This window comes from Chionomys nivalis, chromosome 8 (assembly GCF_950005125.1).
Source record: "Chionomys nivalis chromosome 8, mChiNiv1.1, whole genome shotgun sequence".
In the NCBI taxonomy this organism is placed as follows: domain Eukaryota; kingdom Metazoa; phylum Chordata; class Mammalia; order Rodentia; family Cricetidae; genus Chionomys; species Chionomys nivalis.
The window spans coordinates 22,536,246-22,561,373 of NC_080093.1; the positions used below are offsets into that span (position 1 = coordinate 22,536,246).

Genomic DNA, 25,128 nt, shown 5'->3' on the forward strand with positions numbered 1-25,128 from the left:
ATAGTATTTGAAGTTGTTCTCTGGCTTCTATATTCATACACACACACACACACACACACACACACCCGACACATACCCACAGAAATGCTTAAACTTACCAAACAATGTCTTATGAACTTCTAGCATGGCCTTGTGTTTTGCACTGCCATCCTTAATTAATTCTTCCATATTATTAAACAGATTGTTGAGGTTTTTTCCAAAAATATCCTGAGCTTCAGCATTGTGTGCATCAATCGCTCTTTTACGGTCCAGTTTAGAATGGAGACCAGATACATCCTTGGTGGTTTCTTTAACTGTGTTAAGTAACTGTATGTTTAAACAAAGAAACAAAATGAAAAAGATAACATAAAAACAGTCTGATCAATGTAACTGTGCTCCATAAGGCTCTGTCTCTGGTGAGAACAAGACACTCTAATGATCCAGTGCTCGAATGCGGAGTCCCCACCAAGCCTGCTCTCTCCCAGACAGCCGTCTGTACACAGAAAACTGAGTTGGCAAATCATTCCAGTAATTATGTTTAGCACAAATGTTCTTCCTTTTGTGTTACTGTCTCCTCAAAAGTATACCTGATAAAAATGTAATACTTTCATTCCAGTTTTAAAAAGAAACATGGGTCAAATAGTGTAATATTGTTTCATAAATGTACACAAATAACATTTAGAATGAATAAATTAAAGTCTCATAATCAAAACGTAAGCAAACAAGGATTCTACCTTCAATGTTTTCAATACAAAGTACAAACCTTGCTGGCTGTATCATGAAGCTTCGCTTCAGTTTTTTCCAAGGCTGAAGAGACATATTCCTCTTTAACAAGTTGTAATTTTGTTTCTTGCAAATGTTTCTGGGTGGTTTCAAGTTCCTGGGTCTTAGTTTGCAGGTCGGATTTACACTGGTCAAGTTCATTTTTACTATCCACAAATAACTCTGTAACCTACACATAAGACATTAAACAATTCTTTTAAGAATCAGAAAAATGCCGGTGGTTGGTGAAATACTTAAGTAGTTAATAACATTAGGAAAACAAAACAAATTCTTTAAATGCAAAAATCGTAATAGTTTGCTAGATTTATTAGAATATTTTAATGGCATCTGGTTTCTTCCTAGAAAGCTTATTCAGAAATTTTTTTTTAAAGATTTATTTATTTATTATGTATACAGTATTGTCAGTATTCTGTTTGCATGTGTGCCTGCAGGCCAGAAGAGGGCACCAGATCTCCTTACGGATGGTTGTGAGCCACCATGTGGTTGCTGGGAATTGAAGTCAGGACCTTTGGAAGAGCAGGCAGTGCTCTTAACCACTGAGCCATTTCTCCAGCCCAGCTTATTCAAAATTTAAATAACAGGTTAATGTGGTGATGTTAGTTCTCCAGGTTCTGCCCAGGACTTCGTAGATTGTCATTATAAAGGTGCCACATGAGGGTGGCTCAGAAAGGGTCCAGTTGCTTGTCTAAGTGTCCAATGTCTCCCAGTTTCTGAAATCTTTAACATGAAAAGGAGCAGGAGAAAAAGCTCAACTGGTAGAAGGTTTACTTAGCATAAACAAAGCTGTAGGTCCCACCCCAAGCTCTGCATAAAACAAGGCCTGGTGATGCACTGTTTTAATCCCAGGCAGAAACAGGAGAACCAGAAGTTCAAAGTCACCCGTGGCTACACAGTTTCGTTGTTCTTTTGAGGAGGGTTCTTTTTATGTAGCCCTGGACAGCTTGCATTAGGCTGATCTCTAACTCATAGAGATCCATCTGCCTCTGCCTCCTAAGTAATTAAAGGCATGTGTTTGAGTCTAGCCTAGACTTACAAGAGACTTGTCTCAAACTAAAAATAAAAACTGAGTATTAAGCCGGGCAGTGGTGGCGCACGCCTTTAATCCCAGCACTTGGGAGGCAGAGGCAGGTGGATCTCTGTGAGTTCGAGACCAGCCTGGTCTACAAGAGCTAGTTCCAGGACAGGCTCCAAAACCACAGAGAAACCCTGTCTCGAAAAACCAAAAAAAAAAAAAAAAAAAAGCTGAGTATTAACCATGAATCCTAGGCCTGTAGCAGGCTTTGGAAGTCTGTACAAGTATACTCTACAGGATTTACACAACAATGAAATCATTTAAAATACACTTCTCAAAAACACAACCCAGTCATTAAGCAAATGTCTGACTGACTTCTCTGAAGTTGTATTAATAAGAGTCAAACAGAAGCTTTTTCATTACAACCAAAGGTAAAAAATAACACAACTTCAGTTGAAGAATCAAAAAGAAAAAAATTCATTCAAAAGAGGAAAAAAAGTCCCTACAAATTCTAAATTTCCTTCAGCATTTCCTTTTCAAGTGATCTTGCATGTCACCCAGAGTGCCTACCTTACTGAGCTCCTCCTCAAGAACACCGATTTTTTCAGCCAACTCAACAATTTGTTCCTCCTGAACAGTTAATTTTCCATTCATGGCTCTAAAACAGAGTTCAATACAAATTTAACAGTTAATGTTTTGTTCTAAATCCTAAAAATTTTAATCTTATATAACAAATACAACATATTATAACAAAATTATGGCAGCTACATAAAATCAACTCCACACTTCTTACCCCCATGTGTGACTTAAGTAGTGATAAATAGTAAATAAGTAATAAGGGTAAAACGCAACAAATGCTTCCTTTTTAGTTTATGGATGAGTGTTATACCTGCATGTATGTCTGCATACCACTTACATGCCTGGTGTCCATAGGGACCAGAAGAGGGCATCAGATCCCCCTGCAACTGGAATTACAGTTGGCTGCCAGTCACCATGCCAGTGATGAAAATTAAACCTGGATCCTCTGAAGAGCCAGGGATCTCCACAACTAAACTATCCCTCCAGCCCCTCACTGTTATATAAATGTAACATTTCTCGTTTGACCTCTACCCTGAAACTGAGGACCTTTATCTATGAAAGAAAGGTACGGTGTGCAAACCCAATTAGAGACGCAAAGGAGCTGGGGAGTAGCTCAGTAACAGGGTGCTTGTCAGCAAACACAAGAAAGACTCTGGATTTGGTCCTTAGCACTATAAAATAACAGCAGTGAACCATGCCTTGGGAGGCAGAGGTAGGCGGATCTCTGAGTTTGAGGCCAGCTTGGTCTACAGAGCGACATCCAAAATAGCCAGTGTTATAGAGAGAAAGCCTGTCTCTAAACAACAAAACAAAATTTAAGAAGAAAAAAACCTGACAGAGAGGGAAGGTAACACAAAGTGGAGACTGGGAGTGGGGATTACAAGTGACTCCAATCAGTGAATCAGAGATAAATAATATAAAGATGCCTCCCCATGTTGTAAGTCATTAATACTTGAAGACATGAAACATCACAAGAAATGGGTGATATGAATGTTGAAAATCACCTAGAAGACTGAATCAAAGTATGTATATGGAACAGCATCAATCCTCCTTATCTACAGGGATGCCACACACACAGTTATACTAGTGCTAGGTGTACTGTTAACACACCTAGTACTGGGCCTTATGAGATTAACTAGGGCAGAATTTCTCAGTTTCAGCAGCACAGGTGCTTTGTACAGGATAATTTTTGCTGTGGGCTATCCTGCACATGTTAGGATATTCAGTAACATCACTGATTCCTATCTACTAGATGCCTGTAGCATTCTCCATCCATACCAGTGAGACCATCAAAGAGGCCTGGATGAGGTCTAGGGTGGCACAGAAATGTAGAACTGTTTCGCACACTTAACCTTTGTGCTCTCTCCAACATTTTTGTTAATCAGCTCAGATCTGGGCAAAGGTGTGCTTAAATGGTGCTGCTGTGAAACAGCAACATGTTTCCTTCAGGGAGCCAATAGAAACAGCAGGAAGATGACCTGATAGCCTGCTGAAAGGATGGATAAGTGCCCCACCCAATTCCAGAAGCAAAGTAATGGGATGTTTTTTTTCGTTGTTGTTGTTGTTTAAATAAAAACAGGACTGACTGTACTACCTTAAATATATATTTGCTTGTTAGAACATATTTATTAAGATGCATTTATTTGCTACTAGCATAGAACATTTTATGCATTTTTTTATAACTACATTCTTCTCTTCATATTTTTGACCCATGTAGATAAGCTAGTGTTGATACTGAGATGAAAATGCATACTCTCAAAAGCTAGATCTTAATTCTAAGCTGGACAGACTTATTACCACCTCTCCCCTCACTCCTTACTGAGCAGTGCTGTCCAGAAAAGATGATGGTGTCAGTGCTCACCTGGACCACTTCACACCAAAAGAAGCCCCTACTTGATTGTTTTCATTTGTTGTTTTGTTTTCTGAGACAAGGTTTCTCTGTGTAGCCCTGACTGTTCTAGAACCTGCTCTAAAGACTAGGATGGCCTCAAACTCAGAGATCTGCCTGCGCCTGCCTCCCAAGTGCTGCAATTGAAGACACGTGCCACGACCGCCCGGCTAGGGCCTCTACTTCTTCTTTTTTTTTTTTTAATATTTATTTATTTATTAGATATACAATATTCTGTCTATGTGTACACCTGCAGGCCAGAAGAGGGCACCAGACCCCATTACAGATGGTTGTGAGCCACCATGTGGTTGCTGGGAATTGAACTCAAGACCTTTGGAAGAGCAGACAATGCTCTTAACCTCTGAGCCATCTCTCCAGCCCATAGGGCCTCTACTTCGAAGTGCAAGAAATTACCACAGCTGTCAAGTTGGCCTTGGTCTGGGGAACAAGTGACAGAACCAGATCCATGAAAATAGCCTAAACTTTTGGTGTGGGGAACGTGAATTCTTAAATAGAGACCTAATTTTTTGGTAATCTTTGTTAAATACATACTATGAAAACAATGTTTCTGGGGATTTTTGTTTTGTTTTTTGGGGGGTGGGGTTCAAGACATGGTTTCTCTGTAGCTTTGGAGCCTATTCTGGGACTAGCTCTATAGACCAGGCTGGCCTCAAACTCACAGAGATCCGCCTGCCTCTGCCTCCCAAGTGCTGGGATTAAAGGTGTGCGCCACCATTGCACAGCTAATGTTTCTGTTTTAATGAATGGAGAAAACATGAGAAAAATCATAATCGATCTGGTAATACTACATTTTAAAAATGTTGTATTTGGGCCGGGCGGTGGTGGCGCACGCCTTTAATCCCAGCACTTGGGAGGCAGAGGCAGGTGGATCTCTGTGAGTTCGAGACCAGCCTGGTCTACAAGAGCTAGTTCCAGGACAGGCTCCAAAACCACAGAGAAACCCTGTCTCGAAAAACCAAAAAAAAAAAAAAAAAAAAAAAAAAAAAAAAGTTGTATTTGACAGGGCTTTAATTATAATAAAACTTAATTTTAATAGCAATACTAATTTATTTCTTTTTTTTTTTTTTGGTTTTTCAAGACAGGGTTTCTCTGTAGCTTTGGTGCTCGTCCCGGAACTAGCTCTTGTAGACCAGGCTGGCCTCAAACTCCAAGAGATCCGCCTGCCTCTGCCTCCCGAGTGCTGGGATTAAAGGCGTGCGCCACCACCACCCGGCACTAATTTCTTAAACCAGAAAGATAACACCCTACTGGTTACTTACTAAAGGAAAAGAAATAAATGCCAAAAAAGAAATCAACCCACAGAATTCACCTGAAGAAATACAATAGATGAGTGAGCATGTGGCTTAACAGCTCAAACTTTCCATGATCTTTCTGTGTGGGTGAGATTACCCAGAACCCCATGCCCAGGAGTAACAAAAGGCTCTGGGTGTGATTTTTAGGACATTTAATAAATCCAACTGTGATTTGGTTTATAATTCAAGAAGAAAATTCGGGTGGGGTGGGGTGGTGGCTGAACTGGGTGAGCTTAATTTGGATCCTAATGCACTGCAGGTGCTACAAAGTCCTGGCCATATGCTAGAGTGATTTCTCTGGGAACTTCTACATGATAATATCTTATCAAATGGCCAGGAACTGTTACAACAGGGAGCAGTGTGGGGAGAAGCCCTGAATCACACACAGTCTTGTACTCAGACCACCCAGACCTTTCAGGCTCACCCGGAACCAGGTGTCTCCCTGCCACATGGAATTGCACAGATTGTATCAGGCAGACTTTCAAACTTTAGGAATCTATTTGCACAGTGATGGAATTAACCAAAATAATACTGAAAAAACAAAATGCATTGGGAAAGGTCAGGTTTTAATACTCTTTTTTTTTTCTCATTTTTTTCTCATGACAAATTTCTCAAAGGCATTTTATTACAAACTAGATTTTCACTATAAAAAGCTACCATGTTGCAACTTCAATTTTAAAAAAATATTTATTATGTATACAATATTCTGTCTACATGTATGCCTGCAGGCCAGAAGAGGGCACCAAACCTCATTACAGATGGTTGTGAGCTACCATGTGGTTGCTGGAAATTGAACTCAGGACATTTGGAAGATCACGCAATGCTCTTAACCGCTGGCTGAGCCATTTCTCCAGCCCCACAACTTCAACTTTTTTTTTTTTTTTTTTTTGGTTTTTCGAGACAGGGTTTCTCGGTGGTTTTGGAGCCTGTCCTGGAACTAGCTCTGTAGACCAGGCTGGTCTTGAACTCACAGAGATCCGCCTGCCTCTGCCTCCCAAGTGCTGGGAACTTCAACTTTTGAGCTCTGCTTCATACTACCTTTTATCTACACTTCACATCTTCACAGGCCTGCTTCAGTTCATGGACTTGAACGGCACCCTGCTTCTCACCTTCCATCCGCTCAAGTTAAATGTTAAAGAATGCTGTGTAACACTTATCCAATAAAGTCTTTGCCTTAAAACAAATAAGAGGCCTGGATATTGCTGAATATCCTCTGGGGGCAATGAACCTCCCTCCTGAGAGCCAGGAGCCTCCACTTCAGCTCCCCTCTCACTACTCACAATGGAGAGCCAGAATGAAAAGTCCAGTGAGTGGTGAACTCCTTTAAGCCCATGCTAATTGTTAACAGTGGCTACAGTATTCTCTAACCAGAGAACAGGGTGAGTGTTCTCAGAAAGATTCAATTGGTTTGCCCTACAAAAAATTCAACCATGGAAAATCTGTGATGGAAGCCCAGATGTGATTCCAGGAATCACTTTTTTACATTCCTCTCCCCCCACAAAACTAATTCATATTTTAATGCCAGCTAAAACTCACTAGACAGTTGAGGAAATAACAAAAAGTAAAACAGATTCTGAAATGGCGGGTAGTGACAGCCCACACCTTAATCCCAGCAGTCAGGAGGCAGAGGCACATGGATCTCTGTGAGTTTGAAGCCACCCTGGCCTACACAGTGAATCCCAGGATAGCCAGAACTACACCAAGAAACCCTGTCTTGAAAACACAGACAGACAGACAGACACAAACACACACACACACACATCCTGAAGTGTAAAGTTTAATAATATTAACAATTTTCTGAGGAGTACAATCTACCTACACTAGAATAGGACACCATATTCTCTAAAGGTCTGGAAAGACGTGGTAGAGCTCTTACAAACTAAAAATGGGACAACAGAAATAAAATTCAACAAAAATATTTGAACATAAAATCAAAGTATAAAAAGGTAAAATAGGAGCTGGAGAGATGGCTCAGAGGATAAGAACACTGGCTGCTCTTCCAGAGGTCCTGAGTTCAATTCCCAGCAACCACATGGTGGCTCACAACCATCTGTACTGAGATCTGGCGCCCTCCTCTGGTGTGCAGGCATACATCGAGGCAGAATGTTGTATATATAATAAATAAATAAATCTTTAAAAACAAACAAACAAACGAACAAACAAACAAATAGGTAAAATAGCCAGGCAGTGGTGGTACACGCCTTTAATCTCAGAACTCAGGAGGCACAAGCAGGCAGATCTCTGGAGTCTGAGGCCAACCTGGTGTACAGGGCAAGTTCTAGGACAGTCAGGACTGCTACAGAGAAAGTTGTCTCAAAAACACCATTAAAAAAAAAAGGTAAAATAAAGTATGATGAATGATTCTTCTTCTTAAAGATAGACTGGCTGGATTAAAGGCATGATATATCCCACCTGGCTGAAGCAATACTTTTTTTTTAATATTTATTTATTGTGTATACAGTGTTCTGCCTGCATATGTACACACACACACAATGAAACCATCTCTAAAAACAAAATTAAGGGGCTGGGGAGATGGCTCAGTAGTTAAGAGCTCTGTCTGTTCATCTGGGAAACTGAATTCAGTTCCCAGGACCACATGGCAGCTCACAGCTGTTTATAAATCCATCTCCAGGAGATCTGGGACCCTCTTCTGGCCCATACAGCTCATCCTGAATAGGGTACACAAACATACATGCAGGCAAACCCATATCCTTAAAATAAGTAAACTTAAAAAAAAAAAAAAAAAAAAAAAAAAGCTCATCAGCCAAAGACTTACCTAAAACTTTCTTCAGAGATGTACACTCCATTTTTCTCACGGACTGCAGCAAGATCTCTCTTCAAACGCTCTATCTCTTCCGTATACTCCTACACAAAAGCATGTTATATACAAACACCAAGTTAGTTTTTTTTTTTTCTTGTTCTATCATTCAGTGTGGAGAGAACATACAGGAAATAAATGATAGTCCTTTATGTTTTTCAAACATAAAAAGTTATAATCATACTTTAAAAAGAAATAGGAGTTCACTCCAAAATCCAGGCTGGCCTGAAATTCATGGCAAGCTTTGGTCTCACCCTTTGAAATGCTGAGATCATATGTGTAGACCCTACCTCCAGCTATATAGCTATATATAGCTATATAGTTTTAAATCCATGCTAATTTGTCTAGAAATATTCTTTCAATTGCCTTAATGAGTCTTTAAATGTGTTCATTCTAAACTTCCTATCTAACTTTGATCTCTACTGTGATAAAATACTGTGACCAAAAGAAATTTGGGAGGGAAGTATTCACTTAACCTTACGACCCTCAGGTCATACTCAGTCACTGAGGGAAGTCAGGAAAGGAATCCAAAGCAGAGGCCATACTGGCTTTGCTCCTCATGGTTTGTTCAACCCTCTTTCTTATATACCCAAGGACCATCTAACCAGAGGTAGTACGATCCACAGTGAGCTGGGTCCTCCTACATCAATCACTAACAAAAACCTCAAAAGCCTACAAGCCAGTTTGCTTGGGACATATTATCAATAGAGGTTCCCTCTGTCTAAATGACTCTAGCTTATGTCAAGATGACAAAACTAACCAGGACAATCTGAGAATCATTATACAATTACAGTAGTAATATTGATGAGAAAAGAGATGAATAAATATGGGATCAAACAGAGTCCAGAAATAGGCCCACATAAATCTAAAATACTTGATAAACTAGATAACACGAAAGACGGGAAGCAGTACCACAAAGGAGTAAAACGTAGTTGCAGAGAAAACATCCATTCCTATTTTTAAAAAAAAATTTAAAAAACAACTCTAAAGCACCAAAAAGAACAAATAATCCATTAGGACAGCCAGGGTTACACAGAGAAACCCAGTCTTCAAAAACAAAACAAAACAAACAAAAAGGACATATGAACAATGAGGACACTAAGCGAGACTTACATAGACCTAATCTACATGGGAAGTAGAAAAGGACAAGATCTCCTGAGTAAATTGGGAGCATGGGGACCTTGGGGGAGGGTTGAAGGGGGGGGGGGGAGGCAGGGAGGGGAGCAGAGAAAAATGTAGCGCTCAATAAAAATCAATAAAAAAAGAGAAAAAAGGGACATATAAAAAAAGACATGAATGTCAAGTAAGCAAGTACAAGAGAAGATATTCAACATCACTGATCATTAGAAAACTATAAGTTGAAACCAAGTGATAAAAATAACACCTACCACACACTTTCAGAATAGCTAAAAAGAAAAATAGCTGTATCACCAAATGCTGATGAGGATATGGAGAAACTAAATCACTTATGTTGAGAGAAGGCAAGATATATATCCACTCTAAAGAATGGCTTAGAAGAGCTGGGCTTAGTGGTGCATGCCTATAAATCCAGCACTCAGGAAGCAGAGGCAGAAGGATTAAGAGTTTCATGCCAGTCTGAGCTACAGAGTACCAACCCTATCATTCCTTAAAAACTGAAATATTAGCAGGGTAGTGGTGGCTCACACCTTTAATCCCAGCACTCAGAAGGCAGAGGCAGGCGGATCTCTGTAAGTTCAAGGCCAGCCTGGTCTACCAGAGCTAGTTCCAGGACAGCCAGGGCTACATAGAGAAACTCTATCTCGAAAAAACAAACAAATACTGACTGACGTACTTAGTTACCATGTATCATAGCAAATTCATCCTTTAATCCCAGCACTCGGGAGGCAGAGGCAGGCGGATCTCTGTGAGTTCGAGACCAGCCTGGTCTACAAGAGCTAGTTCCAGGACAGGCTCCAAAACCAGAGAAACCCTGTCTCGGGGGGGGGGGGGGGCAAATTCACTCTTTGACAAATAACACAAGAAATGAAAGCATATTACGGAAAAGATGTCTTGGTTGCTATAGCATCTGCCACAGAATCCTAACAACTTGAATTTAATCTCTTGGACCCATGGTTAGGGTTAGGATCAGGGTTTGGGTCAGGGTTAGGAGGAAGAGACACCAAAAGGCTGTCCCTCTGATTTCACATGTACGTCATGGCATGTAAATAGTTAATAATAAATTTTTTTTTTTTTTTTTTTTTTTGGTTTTTCGAGACAGGGTTTCTCTGTAGCTTTGGAGCCTGTCCTGGAACTCCCTTTGTAGACCAGGCTGGCCTTGAACTCACAGAGATCCACCTGCCTCTGCCTCCCGAGTGCTGGGATTAAAGGCGTGCGCCACCACCGCCCGGCAATAAAATTTTAAGTGAAAATGTACTGTGGCGGTTTGGGTGAGAATAGCCCCATTGGCTCATGTGTTTGAATGTTTGGTTCCCAGTTGGACTGTTAGGAAGGAGTCAGAGCCTTGTTGGAGGAAGTATGTCAGTAGGTGGGCTTTGAAGTTTCAAAAGCCCATGCCAGGCTCAGTCTTCCTCTCTCGGCCTGCTTTCAGATCAGATGTGAGCTCTTAGCTGTCACTTTTGTTCCATGCCATGCCTGCCTACTATCATGCTCCCCACCATGATGATCATGAACTAAACGCTTTGAAACTGTCAGCAAATCCCCAGAAAAAAAAAAATTAAAGTTGTTCAATATATCTTTCAAGATTATCAGATAAATTATACAAATAGCTCAGCCACCATAAAACACCCAGCACTAAAAAGACCTATTGAGATAGATACACGACAGCTTGGGTGAGACCTCAGAGAATACAAAATTTAAAAAGACAACTCCAAAAGTTTATGTACTGTAAAAGTTTAATTCCCTTCAATAATACTTTTGAAACTACAGAATTTTACAAAACTGAGTAGTGAGTGCAGGAACTAACACTAAGAAGAGAGGAGAGAATTCTATGAGCATCTTATGGCATTTTGGAAAATAATTTACTGGCTGGTGTATGTTTAAACAAAGTATAGTATTATCCATACAATAGAATGTTATTCAGCAACATAAAGAAATAAACTACTGGCACACATCAACAAAAGCATAAAGAAAATCTCAAAAGTTATATCAAGTAAAAGATAGAAGTAAAGGCCAAATAGTATATGATTCTCCTTCTAGGAAATATACAGGAAAATTAAAACTCTCTTTAGAAAGTGTACTGATAAACTAGGCATGGTGGTTTGTGCCTGCAATCCCAGAACTAAAGAGGTCGAGCAGAGGGGAAAGGAGACAAATGCCAGGACAGCCTGGGCTACAAACTTAAGATTCTGCTCAAGAACAAAACAGAGACAGACACAGAGAAAGCATTTCAATGGTTACTTGATTATAAAGACGGGAAACTACAATGTTAATTTTTTTCTGAAAGTGGATTGTATAGATGTTGGGCAACTACATTAATGTATTAAATCATTTAAGTAAGTGCTGACGGGGCTGGAGAGATGGCTCAGTGGTTAAGAGCTCTGGCTGCTCTTCCAAAGGTCCTGAGTACAATTCCCAGCAACCACATGGTGGCTCACAACCATCTGTAATGAGATTTGATGCCCTCTTCTGGCCTGCAGGCATACATGCAGGCAGAGCTCTGTATACATAATAAATAAAATTTTTAAAAAATTTAAATAAAAAAAATGAATTTTAAAAAATAAATAAATGCTGACGAGGTAAATGCCATGGTGAGTAAATTTCGCCTCAAAGATGTAAACAAAATTTCTACTTGTTAACACAAATGTTAAGAGTGTTAACTGTGTTATAAAGCTGGGAATGTCAACATATCAGTGTTAGAACACTGTAGCAGCAGGCATTTACTTTACTTTAAATCACTATATAAAAGCCCTACCACATGGGGCGGTGGAGCAGGTCTCCAGAACCACTGTGGGCAGAACCCTTTCTCTTGGTCAGTGAGACCATCACTCATTAACAAATGTCTACAACAAGACATTTAACAAATCCTGATAAAAAGTGAACTGTTGCTATTCTTACTCAGGCCTTTAATCCCAAGCATGTGGGAGACAGGCAATTGGTCTCTGTGAGTTAGAGGCCAACCTCGTTTCCAGAGTGAGTTCCAGGACAGCCAGAGTTACACAAAGAAACCCTGTCTCAGAAAGAAAGAGAGAGAGAGAGAGAGAGAGAGAGAGAGAGAGAGAGAGAGAGAGAGAGAGAGAGGAGAGAGAGAGAGAGAGAGAAAGAAAAGCCCATATCTGTTGCTAGTAATGTATTTCAGACATGCTAAACACGATTACATTATTCCATACAAATTCACAATTACCTTAATAAGAGCTTTTTTTGGTGAGTTTCTGATTAACCTCAGGCTTATTCATTATGTTCTTTGCTCTGTGAGCATATTCCAATGTACTCAGAGTTTCCTGTCAGGAAAAGGAAAGGTTAATTACTAAAGGCATGAGGATGAAAATAAGATGCTTCTGTTAAAATGTACATGGGGGAGGAAGAACGCTTTTGGTGATACAGCTGTCTTTGAGTCATTTCTGCTTTTATAAGTAACCCCAATAAAACCCATTCGTTCACCAAGGTGAGCTCTGGCAATGTCTTTGCTTTTGGTCTGGCATGCACTCTATCTGAGGTGAGTGGACATTTGTCCATGAGATTCTAGGAACACAGTCACACAACACCTATATCCATATAATTAAATATTATACACCCATAAAAAGAATGAAGTGTTGATATGTAGCACAATTTCAACATAGCACAATAATATACTGTAATGAAACTAGTGTGCTAAGTATAAGTCAGTGCTCCAAAAAAAGACTTGACTTGGTCTGAGTTCTCAATGAACCCCTACACAGCATGCACTACTATTGACCCTCAGCAATTTTTTTATGTCTATGGGTGTTTTGCCTGCATGTATGACTGTGTACTCTGTGTGGGTCTAGTGCTTAAGGCAGCCAGAAGAGGGCATCAGTTATAACTAGAGTTACAGATGGTTGTGGGTCACCATGTTGGTGCTAAAAATCCAACAAGGGCCCATTGGAAGAGCAGTCAAAGGTTCTAATCTTTGAGCCATTTTCCCAGCCCCAGCAATTTTTTTTTAATATATGAAGGGTTAGCAAGATGAGCAAAGGCACTTGCCACCAAGTCAAATGATCTAAACTTGATCCCTGGAGCCCATATGGTAGAAGTGACAACCACAAGTTGTTTTCTGATCCCAATTTGTATACCCACACACATACACACACAAAATAAGTAAACAAATAAATATAAAAATTATTTTAGCTGGGTAATGGTGGCAAATGCCTTTTATCCCAGTATTCAGGAGGCAGAGGCAGCCTGATCTACAGAGTGAGTACCAGAACAGCCAGAGCTACACAGAGAAACCCTGTCTTGAAAAACAAAAACAGAAACAAAGAACATTTTTTTTTTAAATTATCAAGCCAGTTTGATACAGCACTCTGGAAATTGAGGCAAGGAGATTACAAGTCTTGGTCAACCTGAAAGACACAGGAAATTTTACCGCAAAATAAAACTAGCAAAGGTGGGGGGGGGGGGGAATGGAACCGCTTTGGAAGTCATCACTAGCTTTTTATTGTAGTAGCATCCTCAAGGATATGTTCATATACAATGTCCAGATTCCTATATATTACAGTATAGAATGAAGCAAGTAAAATGAACTTTAAAATTACTTTTAAAAAAATTCCCACGCCGGGCAGTGGTGGCGCACGCCTTTAATCCCAGCACTGGGGAGGCAGAGGCAGGCGGATCTCTGTGAGTTTGAGGCCAGCGTGGTCTACAAGAGCTCGTTTCAGGACAGGAACCAAAACCACAGAGAAACCCTGTCTCGAAAAACCAAAAAAAAAAAAAAAAAAATCCCATATCTGTAGCTTTCTGTCAAAGGGCTTACCTCAAGATTGAGAGACGCAGGGGAAATGGTTGCAATTATAGATGTTCTTGTACGCCCCCCAAGAGAATCTTGCAGGATTCTAGTTAATTTAGATTCTCGATAAGGAATATGAGGTGTTCTTTCCACCAGAGCAGTAATAACTCTCCCCAAGGTCAACAGGGACTGGTTGATATTCCCAGCTTCCCGGGCCCTCTTGTCAACAGCTCCAGAACGCCCAATGTTTTCACTTCCTGCAAGATCGACCTTTAATTTAAAAAAGAAATGTTAATCTATTGTATTTGGATTCAAATATTTGTATTCTTTTATATCTTTTATTATATATAATGTACTAAATGGCTAGCAAAATAAACTTTCCACAAGTTTCTTCTTCTACTCCAAAGTAATTAATGGATTTAACTATAGAAATACTGTAAGTGAAATCCCAAGCATCTCTAGGAAGTAATCAAGAATAACACAGTGGCATTAAAGCAGGATGCTTACCAAATTCAACTTTCCAATTTTAACAAGCTCTTCTCCATCAATTGTAGTTTCCTTCATATGTATTGTAACAGAAAAAACTGAATGGGAACGACTAGAAAACAAGACCAGGTTGTCCAATCATTACAATGTAAAGCACTACTTGTTCTCTACAAAATACTGAAAACCCGAAAAGGAAGATCTAAATACACAAAGAAAGACAACAATAAAACCTTGAATGACAAAATTTCTACCTGCTACCTACAATACTGACCATAATAAGAAGCTACCAAAACTCCCCTAGAACTTTTAGGGCTGGAGATATAAAGCCTACATCTAGTACACACCAGTTCCTGGGTTCCATCCCCAGCAACGTACACACAAAGAATTTTCAGGCACCTCTGAAAAGAAGGAACGTCTCAGAGAAGATAGCTCCCATCCAGAACATCGCTGCATTTGTTAATGTGATCAGCAGTGGAGAATAAAGTAACTTTTAATTTTCTTCTTTATATTTTTAAAAATTCTTATTTTTTTTTAAAGATTTATTTATTATGTATACAACATTCTGCCTCCATGTATGCTCACACGCCAGAAGAGGGCACCAAATCTCATTACAGATGGTTGTGAGCCACCATGTGGTTGCTGGGAATTGAACTCATGACCTCTGGAAGAGCAGTCAGTGCTCTTAACCACTAAGCCATCTCTTCAGCCCCTAAAAATTCTTATTTTGTAAGTTTTTTAAATTATAGAAAAGATAGTTTGTGCTTTAAGGTTCTTTTGTTTAGAAGAAAGGTCTCAGAGTGTAGCCTAGCTGGCCTAGTTATATATGTCCTTTTGAACTCGAGCTCCTGAGCCTCTTTCCTCAGCCTCTCAAATGCTGGAATCACAGACATGAACCACCACACCATAGCCAGCAGACCATCATTTGAAAAAGAATTCTGTTTTTAAAATTTTACTACTTCCGCAATAATCTTTGTTTCCTTTCAATAATGTTCCAAAATTGCCGCCATTTGACTCTGATGGATGTCGAGTACCAAGAACTCCTCTCACAGCACCAAATCTGTGTTACAACACATTCCCTAACTAGTCCTGACTGGACCCCTCCAGATTTCTCCTAAAGGAGAATGGAGCAAAGGAAATGGCTCCCTTACCTGGAGTAAGCATTCATCAGGGTTGCTGCAGTTGTCCGTTTTGCTGCCCCCTTCTCCAAAATTTGGTAAACTTCATCTTTGTTGTGTACTGTGATTTCCTCTAAACCTTTGATTATCACTCCTCTCTAATCAAATATCAAAAGAATATCTATTACTTTGTAAAGAAAAGTACACTGACTTTTTCAAAGACTCAGATATTAAAATTCAGAAACTTCATCTCAAACTGAGATACCTTGTTCCGGGGATCATCAAACATCTGCAGTCTCTCAGAAACATCAGTAGATGAACTAAGAAGATCAAAAAGTTCTTCGTTGTAGATTTCCAACAAGGACACTTTGACTGAAAATTCAGTGCCATTATCAGTAAGTTTCTCAAAAATTTGATGAAGAGTGCGTGGAATTATACCAGCCAAAGGATCCTGAAATTATATTAATAAGAAAATAAACTAAAAAAAAAAATTGAACTCAAAATGCCATTTGCTACAACAGTTAAAACATGACAAAGCCCTCCTTCAGAGTTTATTACTGTATTTGCAATAGTGAGGATTGATCCCTAGGTCTTACACATACTAGGCAAGCATTCTACCCCATCCCTGTTTTTCTTTCAGAGGCAGGAGTCTCCCTTAAATTGCTCAGGTTAGCCCCACACTTGAGATACTTCTGCTTCGGTCTCCAGGGTATCTGGAATTATGGCTGCACAGCATCATACTCAAGCCTAGTTTATTTCAGGTTTACTATATAGCCTAGACTGACCCTGCATCTGCAATTCTCCTAGCCTCCCAAGGACTATATTCCAGGCACAAGTCACCACACCTGGTTTATATTTTATTTCAATATCAGCCAGTTGACCCTTCTGATCCACTTGTTCTGCATTCTACCAATCGCAACAAACTACTTGAAGAAAATTCTGTCTGTACTGAACATGTACAGACACCTCCCTTTGTCACCATCCCTAAAAAATGCAATACAAACTGAGCGTGGTGATGCACGCCAAGAACTGCAGCACTTAGGATCCAGAGAAGAGGATAGGTTCAAGGCCTGCCTCAGCTACATAGCAATTTTAAGGTCAGCCTGGACTACATAAGAACCTGTCTCAAAACAAATATCCACCTCCCAAAACACAGCACAACAATTATTTACATAGTACTTGCATTATATTAAGTATTGTAAAAACCTACAGATGATTTAAGCTATGTACAAATACTGTCCCATCTGATAAAGACTCCTGAGCATCCTCAGACTTAGGTGTGTGTACTGGAATCAGCTCCTCTCTACTGATATTGAGAGATAACTACTGAGGGATTAACTTGCCAATGCAAGTTAAAAACCTAACTAATCTCATCATGTCAGAGAAGTCATTTCAGTCTCAGTTATAGTCAACCATAGTCTGAAAATATAAAATGGAAAAGTGAGAAATAAATAGCTGTGAAACTTAAAAATTGGGCATAAGACTGAGTAGCATGATAAAATAATGACCATCCTTCCAGGGACATGAATCACACCTTTGCCTATATCTGGTTATACTACTTATGCTTCCTGCTTGTTTACCACTTGGTAGCACTATTGGTTATCAGAACCATTGTTCTGATAGGACAGTGTTAAATGTTTGAATAACTCTTACTCATTTAATCCCAGGACTATGATACAACAACTATTACAAGTCCAAAGGTAATAAATATATAGTGAGTTCCAGGCCAGCCTGGGTTATAAGTATAAGACCTTGGCTCAAAAAGCCAAAGTAATGGTAATAATAGTAGCAATGATGATAATAATAATTTTAAACTATTGCCTAAGAACAATAAATAGTATAATAAAATTGAAACAGAAATATTGTTACATTTCTTATGTTATAGTACTAGTTATTATTGATAAATTTTTATTATGCCAAATTTATGGATTAGATGAAATCATAGGTACACATGTAAGAAAAGACATAGTATACACACTATTCACTATTTTAGGTACCCACTACGGGTCTTGAAACACTAAACCATTTCCCTACAGATAAAACAGGGCGGTAGAGGGAAGGACTACATTCTGCTCCTGCTATTCTGGAGAGGTTTTTTTGTTTTTTTGTCTCATTTTTTTGTTTTTTCCAAGACACGGTTTCTGTGTAGCTTTGGAGCCTGTCCTGGAACTCATTCTGTAGACCAGGCTGGCCTTGAACACACAGAGATCCATCTGTCTCTGCCTCCCAAGTGCTGAAATTAAAGGTGTGTGCTACCACCACTTGGTATGCTATTCTGAAGTGTAAGTAGGACCCCTCCCCCCCCCTTTTTTTTGAGGGGGAAGGTTGAGACAGGGTTTCTCTGTGTAACAGTTCTGGCTTTCCTGGAACTCACTCTGAGACCAGGATGGAATGCAAGAGATGCTCCTATATCTGCCTCCTGAGTGCTAGGATCAAAGAAAGGCATATGCCACCACCACCTGGCAACTAGACCCCTCTTTTTTATCACTATATTGTATGCGTTGTTCTTATCTCACCCATTGAGACCATATATTTCTGATACAACAGTAAATAAAGTACTATTTATTGTACTTTAGTATAGAGAACTTGGGTTCATGGTTAACATGGTTCTCTGATCTTCTGCATCTCAGAGATCCATAACCAGGTTGTAGTTGGCCAAACTTTTGCCACACTCGAGATAAAAAGGACATTATAAACAATAAATACCTCCTCCCAGGTATATACTTCATTAGGTGATCTTTCACCTTCCATCGTAAAAGTTTTTCCAGTGCCAGTCTGCCCATATCTGTCAAGATTTCAAAAAAGTATTAAATCAAAAACAAATACACACATCTAAACTTTCTCATCAACTTGAAAATTAGTTGTTTTGCTTACGCAAAGATGGTGCAGTTATAGCCCATAATAACTTCATCTAGAATTGGACAGACAACACTTCGGTAAACATCAATCTGTTTCGTAGATGCTCCAAACACCTATTTAAAAAAGAGAGAAACGCACTGAAAACACATCATTCATGGTAATGATTTTGCCCACTAGAAACTCGCTCAACAAACTTGAAGACAAAGTTCAGAAGTATACCATTTTCCCAGGATCACTTTACATTAGTGAGTAAGCAAAGAAGGCAGAAGAAGTAAGTACCATATCAAAAGTGTACGTCTTCCTGGAGGTCTTGTCAGTCAGCCCTGCAGTTCGCACACTGACTTCTTTCCGCACGTTATCACATTCCACTACCGAGTGGGCGTTAGCTTTCCGCTCCGCCAAATTAAACGGTCTGGAAAAAAACACACAATTTAAGGAACTTTTAGTTAACAAGTTAAATAATAAAGCTTTCCTTAACTACATTAATCAAGAAAATATGGGTAGCTGGGCAGTGGTGGCTCAGGCCTCTAATCCCAGCACTGGGAGGTAGAGATAGGCAGATTTCTGAGCTCAAGGCCATCCTAGTCTACAAAGTGAGTTCAAGGGCAGCCAGAGCTAAACAGAGAAACCATTTATTGAAAAAAACGGGGACACACACACGGACACGGGACACTGGACAAATAGAAAAAACAAAAAAACAGCAGAAGAGATCAGTGGTCTTCATTCGAAAAAAAAAATGCCTAAACTTAATGTAGTATTATTTCCGAAGGGCTCAAGGGATCAGTGAATAAAGTACTGGCAGTCCAAGAGTGAAGAGCAGGCTGGATCCCAGAGTTCATTGAAAAGCCTAGCTGAATGAGATGTCTGAGAAGATCTGATGAGAAGATACAATGATAACTTGATCTCTTCTAAATATCTGTAAACATCTCTATTTTGCAGTTTTGTTCTCTGAGCTTACTGGGATGTTTGCCTGTACTTTGTATCCAGCTTGCTTTGATTGTTTATTTGGTTGGCTGTTTTGTTTTGTTTCTCTTTCATCCATGCCAATGTTATCTGTCACTGGGGAATATCTGAATTGCTTTCTATTTTAATAAAAAATAGTTTTATTTTAAAAAAAGGCACCGGGCGGTGGTGGCTCACGCCTTTAATCCCAGCACTTGGGAGGCAGAGGCAGGCGGATCTCTGTGAGTTCGAGACCAGCCTGGTCTACAAGAGCTAGTTCCAGGACAGGTTCCAAAACCACTGAGAAACCCTGTCTCGAAAAATCAAAAATAAATAAATAAATAAAGGCAAGTATGTGTAAGCCTCCTGTAATCCCAGCGCTTGGAGGCAAAGATGGAAGATCTCTAGGGCAAGCTGGCTAGTGAGAACAGCCAGAATCTTAACCTTTGGCTGCCGTGAGATCTTGAGCCATCTAGCAAGCTATCCACATGCATCACACAGATCACTTTTAAAGGTGGGGAGGGTGGGTTTGGGTGGGAGTGAGATCGCTCAGTGGGTAGAGGTGCTTGCCACGAAGCCTGAAAAGATAAGCTCAACCCCTAGAACCCATACAGTGAAAGGAACCTACTCCCACAAACTGTCCTCCGTCCTCTACATATGCCTCCAACCAAAAGTAAATGAACAAAGAAATGTTTTTATTTCCTGAGCTTATGATGAAGCTCATGGAAGTATGTCTGGCATGCACCTGTCTCAAAATGAAACCCAGGGATTCCTTCCAATGGCCTTCTCCCCATAAACATTGCCACATTCAATTTTTCCTTTCCTTTTCCTTTTTTTTTTTTTTTTTGTTTTTGTTTTTGTTTTTCGAGACAGGGTTTCTCTGCGGCTTTGGAGCCTGTCCTGGAACTAGCTCTGTAGACCAGGCTGGTCTCGAACTCACAGAGATCCGTCTGCCTCTGCCTCCCGAGTGCTGGGATTAAAGGCATGCGCCACCATCACCCGGCACAATTTTTCCTTTTCAAACATCATCTCTCATAATCGCCTGTTAGTGTCTAACAGAATTCAGACTAGGATATTTGTTTAGTTTACTATATCCCAGTACCCAGCACTATGTTTGGCTCTATGTCAAGCTATATTACTTAATAAATTTCATCCCAAGAGGAATGATTTAAAAAAAAAAAAAAAAAACTAAGTAAACTGAAATTAAAACAACCTATTTTATTTCTGGGAACTGTAACCTTTATAAGTCAACAGTCTTGCTATAGCATTATCAGTTTAGCTCCATTTAATCCCTGTCAAAAACCATAGTCCATAGAATAGCATTCATAACATTTCATTTATACATTTAATATTTAACTGAGCCAAAGGAAACAACTTGGATTACTTATCCCACTCAGTATAGAAGGAAAGTCTAAGTAGAAAATCTCTTCCCTCACTGCTAGACAACCAAGGTGTTATTCATTTATGATGCAAACCTCGACTTTTCCTGTACCTAATTCACTAGCATATTACTGGGAGGTCAGAAGAACAAATCTGTGATCTTGGGAAATTTATCTCCTGGCTAAGAGTAGTGCTGTCATTTTGTAGTAGTGCCTGCACAATGCACAGTACCAACAGGAATATCCATTACTAAGAATTCACTAAAAACTAAGTCTATTGTAGTAAAATTATCAAGTATAATGGATTTGCTTTCATTAACTAAAGCTTTTTCAATTAGTCTTCTATTCCCAGCATCTCTACATTACTTTCTTGCATGAATATGAAATTAAACTACAGAATGCATATCATTCAAATTGTCAGGAAAGAGTAATACGAAATTTATACAGATCACACATTACTAAAAATGATGAAAACACATGCTGGGCATGGTGACACATGTCATTAATCCCAGCACTCAGGAGGCAGAGGAAGGAGGAGCCAGGGAATTACTGAATTACAGGCCAGCCTGTCTATATAGCAAGGTACAGGACAGTTGTGGGGGCAGGGGTGGGGGTAGGGATAGAATTATAAAACTCTCAAGATATTCTTTAAAGACTGTCAGGGGGCTGGAGAGATGGCTCAGCGGTTAAGAGCATTCATTGCCTGCTCTTCCAAAGGTCCTGAGTTCAATTCCCAGCAACCACATGGTGGCTCACAACCATCTGTAATGATATCTGGTGCCCTCTTCTGGCCTGCAGGCATACATGCAGACAGAATATTGTATACATAATAAAAATAAATAAATATTTAAAAAAATAAAAAAAATAAAATAAAATAAAGACTGTCAGGGCTACCAGAAAAAAAAGTACTTCCAATATACTATTTTCCTGCCCAGATTTCTCTAACTAAAAATTGCAAGGATCTTGCTAATTATCTTAACAAACTCAATCAATTTGGGGCCTCAATACAGATAGAGAAAACCTGCAAGCCAAAATGGCAAGGGGGGCACTAAAAGGTAAGTCCGATGTCACTCACAAATATCCAGCATCATATACTCGCTATATGATAGAAAGTAGGGATAAACTAGCGAACAGAACAAAAATCAGGAAACAAGTTGGGAGCTAGAGAGCTAGCTCAGCAATTAAGAACCCATATTGGATCCAGGGGATCCAACAGCCTCTTCTTATCTCCAGGGACATCAAACTTCCATGCACCTATCTACACACACATATACACATACTTAAAAATAAAAATCTTTTTAAAAAGGGGTGCTGTGGCTGTTGCTCAGCTGATAGGAGTTGCTTGCCTAAGATGCACAGGGCCATAGATTTGATCCCCAGCACCACATATAGTAGACACTGTGGTGCACACCAGTGGTCCCAAGCACTCAGGAAGTGGAGGCAGAAAGACAAGGTGTTTAAAAACAAGGTCACTGTATAATGATATTTTATTTGTTTTAATAAATAAAGCTTGCCTGAAGATCAGAGGGTAAAACTAAGCCACTAGAGGCCAGGCAGTGGTGTCACACACCTTTAATCCCAGCACTAAAGGGGAATATAGGACAGGAAAAGACAGAGGCTCAGGGCTCAGTCTGCAGTCGTCCAGCGTTGGAAGAGGCAAGACGTGTTTAGTGGCTGGGCTGTTTTGCTTTTCTGATCTTCCGCTTCAACCCCAATATGTCTCTGGGTTTTTAATTATTTGTGCTGCACTACTGGGCACATCAAACCCCATCTCAAAAGAAAAAAAAGAAAAACTAAACGAAAACATATCACCAAATCCTCTTCAGGAAACTTAACACAGTTGGAAGAGATATTACCAAATAAATATATTAGCTACTAATATACTAGAAATAAAAGAACATGCCGGGCGGTGGTGGCGCACGCCTTTAATCCCAGCACTTGGGAGGCAGAGGCAGGCGGATCTCTGTGAGTTCGAGACCAGCCTGGTCTACAAGAGCTAGTTCCAGGACAGGCTCCAAAACCACAGAGAAACCCTGTCTCGAAAAACCAAAAAAAAAAAAAAAAAAAAAAAAAAGAAATAAAAGAACATTAAGCAAACTAAGGAGGCATAGGAAGTGATAAGACAAGAGATGAGTAGTATTTTGGGGTGATCATGAGATGCTTCCTGATGAGGTGATATGTGAGCAGAATTTAAATGTGAAGACATCAGACATGTAGGTATCGGGGCAGGAAAGATTTCCAGACAGACAACAGAAACTACAGGGTCCTGATATGCACAGCAGATGCATTAACTGTAGTTTCAAGGGAGGCAGTGGTGCAGGCCTTTAATCCCAGTGCTTGTGAGGCAGAGGCAGACGGATCTCTGTGAGTTCGAGGCCAGCCTGGTCCACAGAACAAGTTCCAGGATAGCCAAGACTACACAGAAACCTAGTTTGGAAAAAAAAAATTGTAGTTTCGAATTCAATTTGCTAAGTACCACATATAAATAAGTAAATAAAGTGTGCTTAAATGATCAAGAATCAACAAAGAAAGCAGAAGGAAAATAAAAAAATATTTGGAAATTACCCCAAGGTGGGGGAGGGAACTATATGTGACCTGAAAGCAGAAGGAGGCATTTAGAGAAAGGCGACCCAGCAAAAGGGGTCAAGGAAGATGAGGGCTGGAAGTGAGTAATGAAAAAGCCTAATGTATGGAAATACCTGCAGGAAACCATGAGCGATGGCTCTGTATGCTACTCTCTCTCCTCTCTCTCTCCTCTCTCTCTCTCTCTCTCTCTCTCTCTCTCTCTCTCTCTCTCTCTCTCTCACACACACACACACACACACACACACACACACACACACACACACACGGGCCATAATAAAGCAAAGTGAATGTTCAATGCTAAGCAGTGTAAATCCTTACATTAAGAACCAAGAAAGAAAGCCGGGCAGTGGTGGCGCACGCCTTTAATCCCAGCACTCGGGAGGCAGAGGCAGGTGGATCTCTGTGAGTTTGAGACCAGCCTGGTCTACAAGAGCTAGTTCCAGGACAGGCTCTAAAATACCACAGAGAAACCCTGTCTCGAAAAACCAAAAAAAAAAAAAAAAAAAAAAAAAAGAACCAAGAAAGGGCCGGGCGGTAGTGGCGCACGCCTTTAATCCCAGCACTTGGGAGGCAGAGGCAGGCGGATCTCTGTGAGTTCGAGACCAGCCTGGTCTACAAGAGCTAGTTCCAGGACAGGCTCCAAAACCACAGAGAAACCCTGTCTCAAAAAGCCAAAAAAAAAAAAAAAAAAAGAACCAAGAAAGATCCAAGGACAGCCTAACACTAAAATTTAAACAAATCAATCTCAAAGCCAGAAGGTAGGAAATAATAGAGTAAAGATAAAATTGAAAACTAGAGAAAAACAATGAAGATCAACAAATTGACAAGGGGCTGGCAAAATGGCTCAGAGGTTAAGAGCACTGGCTGCTCTTCCAGAGGTCCTGGGTTCAATTCCCAGCAACCACATAGTGGCTCACAGCCATCTGTAATGAGATCTGATGCCCTCTTCTGGTGTGCAGGCAAAATGAAGACAGAACATTGTATACACAATAAATAAATTTAAAAAATAAATGAATAAATTGGTAAGCCTTATCTAGGTGTACTAAGAAAAAGGCTTAAATTTAATTAAAGTGAAAGTGCTGATAATTCTATTGATTTTACAAAAACAACAACTGTGAACCAACAATTGTTGCTCAGCTGAAGAAATACAAAAACTTAAACTTAAGGCCAAATCAGAGGTGGGGATAGAGATGGGAAGTTCTCTTCTTCACCTCCATCTTCTGAGAACAGCAGGGCTGAGAGGCTCCGGGAGCTATAGACTCCTGAAGTAACTGGCTAGGGAAGACAGTGCAGATCAACGCTTGTGCATCCCTTGTGCACTCTCACGGGAGAGCATCACTCCAGAAAGAGCAGATATACTTCTTGCAGACACACTATTAGCAAATGATGGGCCCTAAGCCAGTGCAAGGGAGAGCTGGGTTGGGTAAATATTTCCCCTCAGAGTTACATCCTCACCCCAGTTCTTTTGTTTTTGTTTTTTCTTTTTAAGAAACAGGATCTTGCTAGAT

General features: G+C 40.0%; 1 protein-coding gene across 1 annotated transcript in view; it reads right to left on the reverse strand.

The window, feature by feature from the left end:
* Positions 1 to 25,128, reverse strand: part of Kif11 (kinesin family member 11) — a 46,695-nt gene that overhangs the window by 16,970 nt on the left and 4,597 nt on the right. Inside the window, exons 2-14 of the mRNA XM_057777578.1 lie at positions 18,993 to 19,125; positions 18,729 to 18,826; positions 18,561 to 18,639; positions 16,120 to 16,305; positions 15,888 to 16,012; positions 14,761 to 14,851; positions 14,281 to 14,523; positions 12,706 to 12,790; positions 9,247 to 9,254; positions 8,331 to 8,419; positions 2,345 to 2,432; positions 743 to 931; positions 99 to 306 (exon numbers count right to left, since the gene is read on the reverse strand). Coding sequence (XP_057633561.1) covers positions 99 to 306; positions 743 to 931; positions 2,345 to 2,432; positions 8,331 to 8,419; positions 9,247 to 9,254; positions 12,706 to 12,790; positions 14,281 to 14,523; positions 14,761 to 14,851; positions 15,888 to 16,012; positions 16,120 to 16,305; positions 18,561 to 18,639; positions 18,729 to 18,826; positions 18,993 to 19,125 — 1,622 coding nt within the window. The remainder of the gene's footprint in view (positions 1 to 98; positions 307 to 742; positions 932 to 2,344; positions 2,433 to 8,330; positions 8,420 to 9,246; positions 9,255 to 12,705; positions 12,791 to 14,280; positions 14,524 to 14,760; positions 14,852 to 15,887; positions 16,013 to 16,119; positions 16,306 to 18,560; positions 18,640 to 18,728; positions 18,827 to 18,992; positions 19,126 to 25,128) is intronic.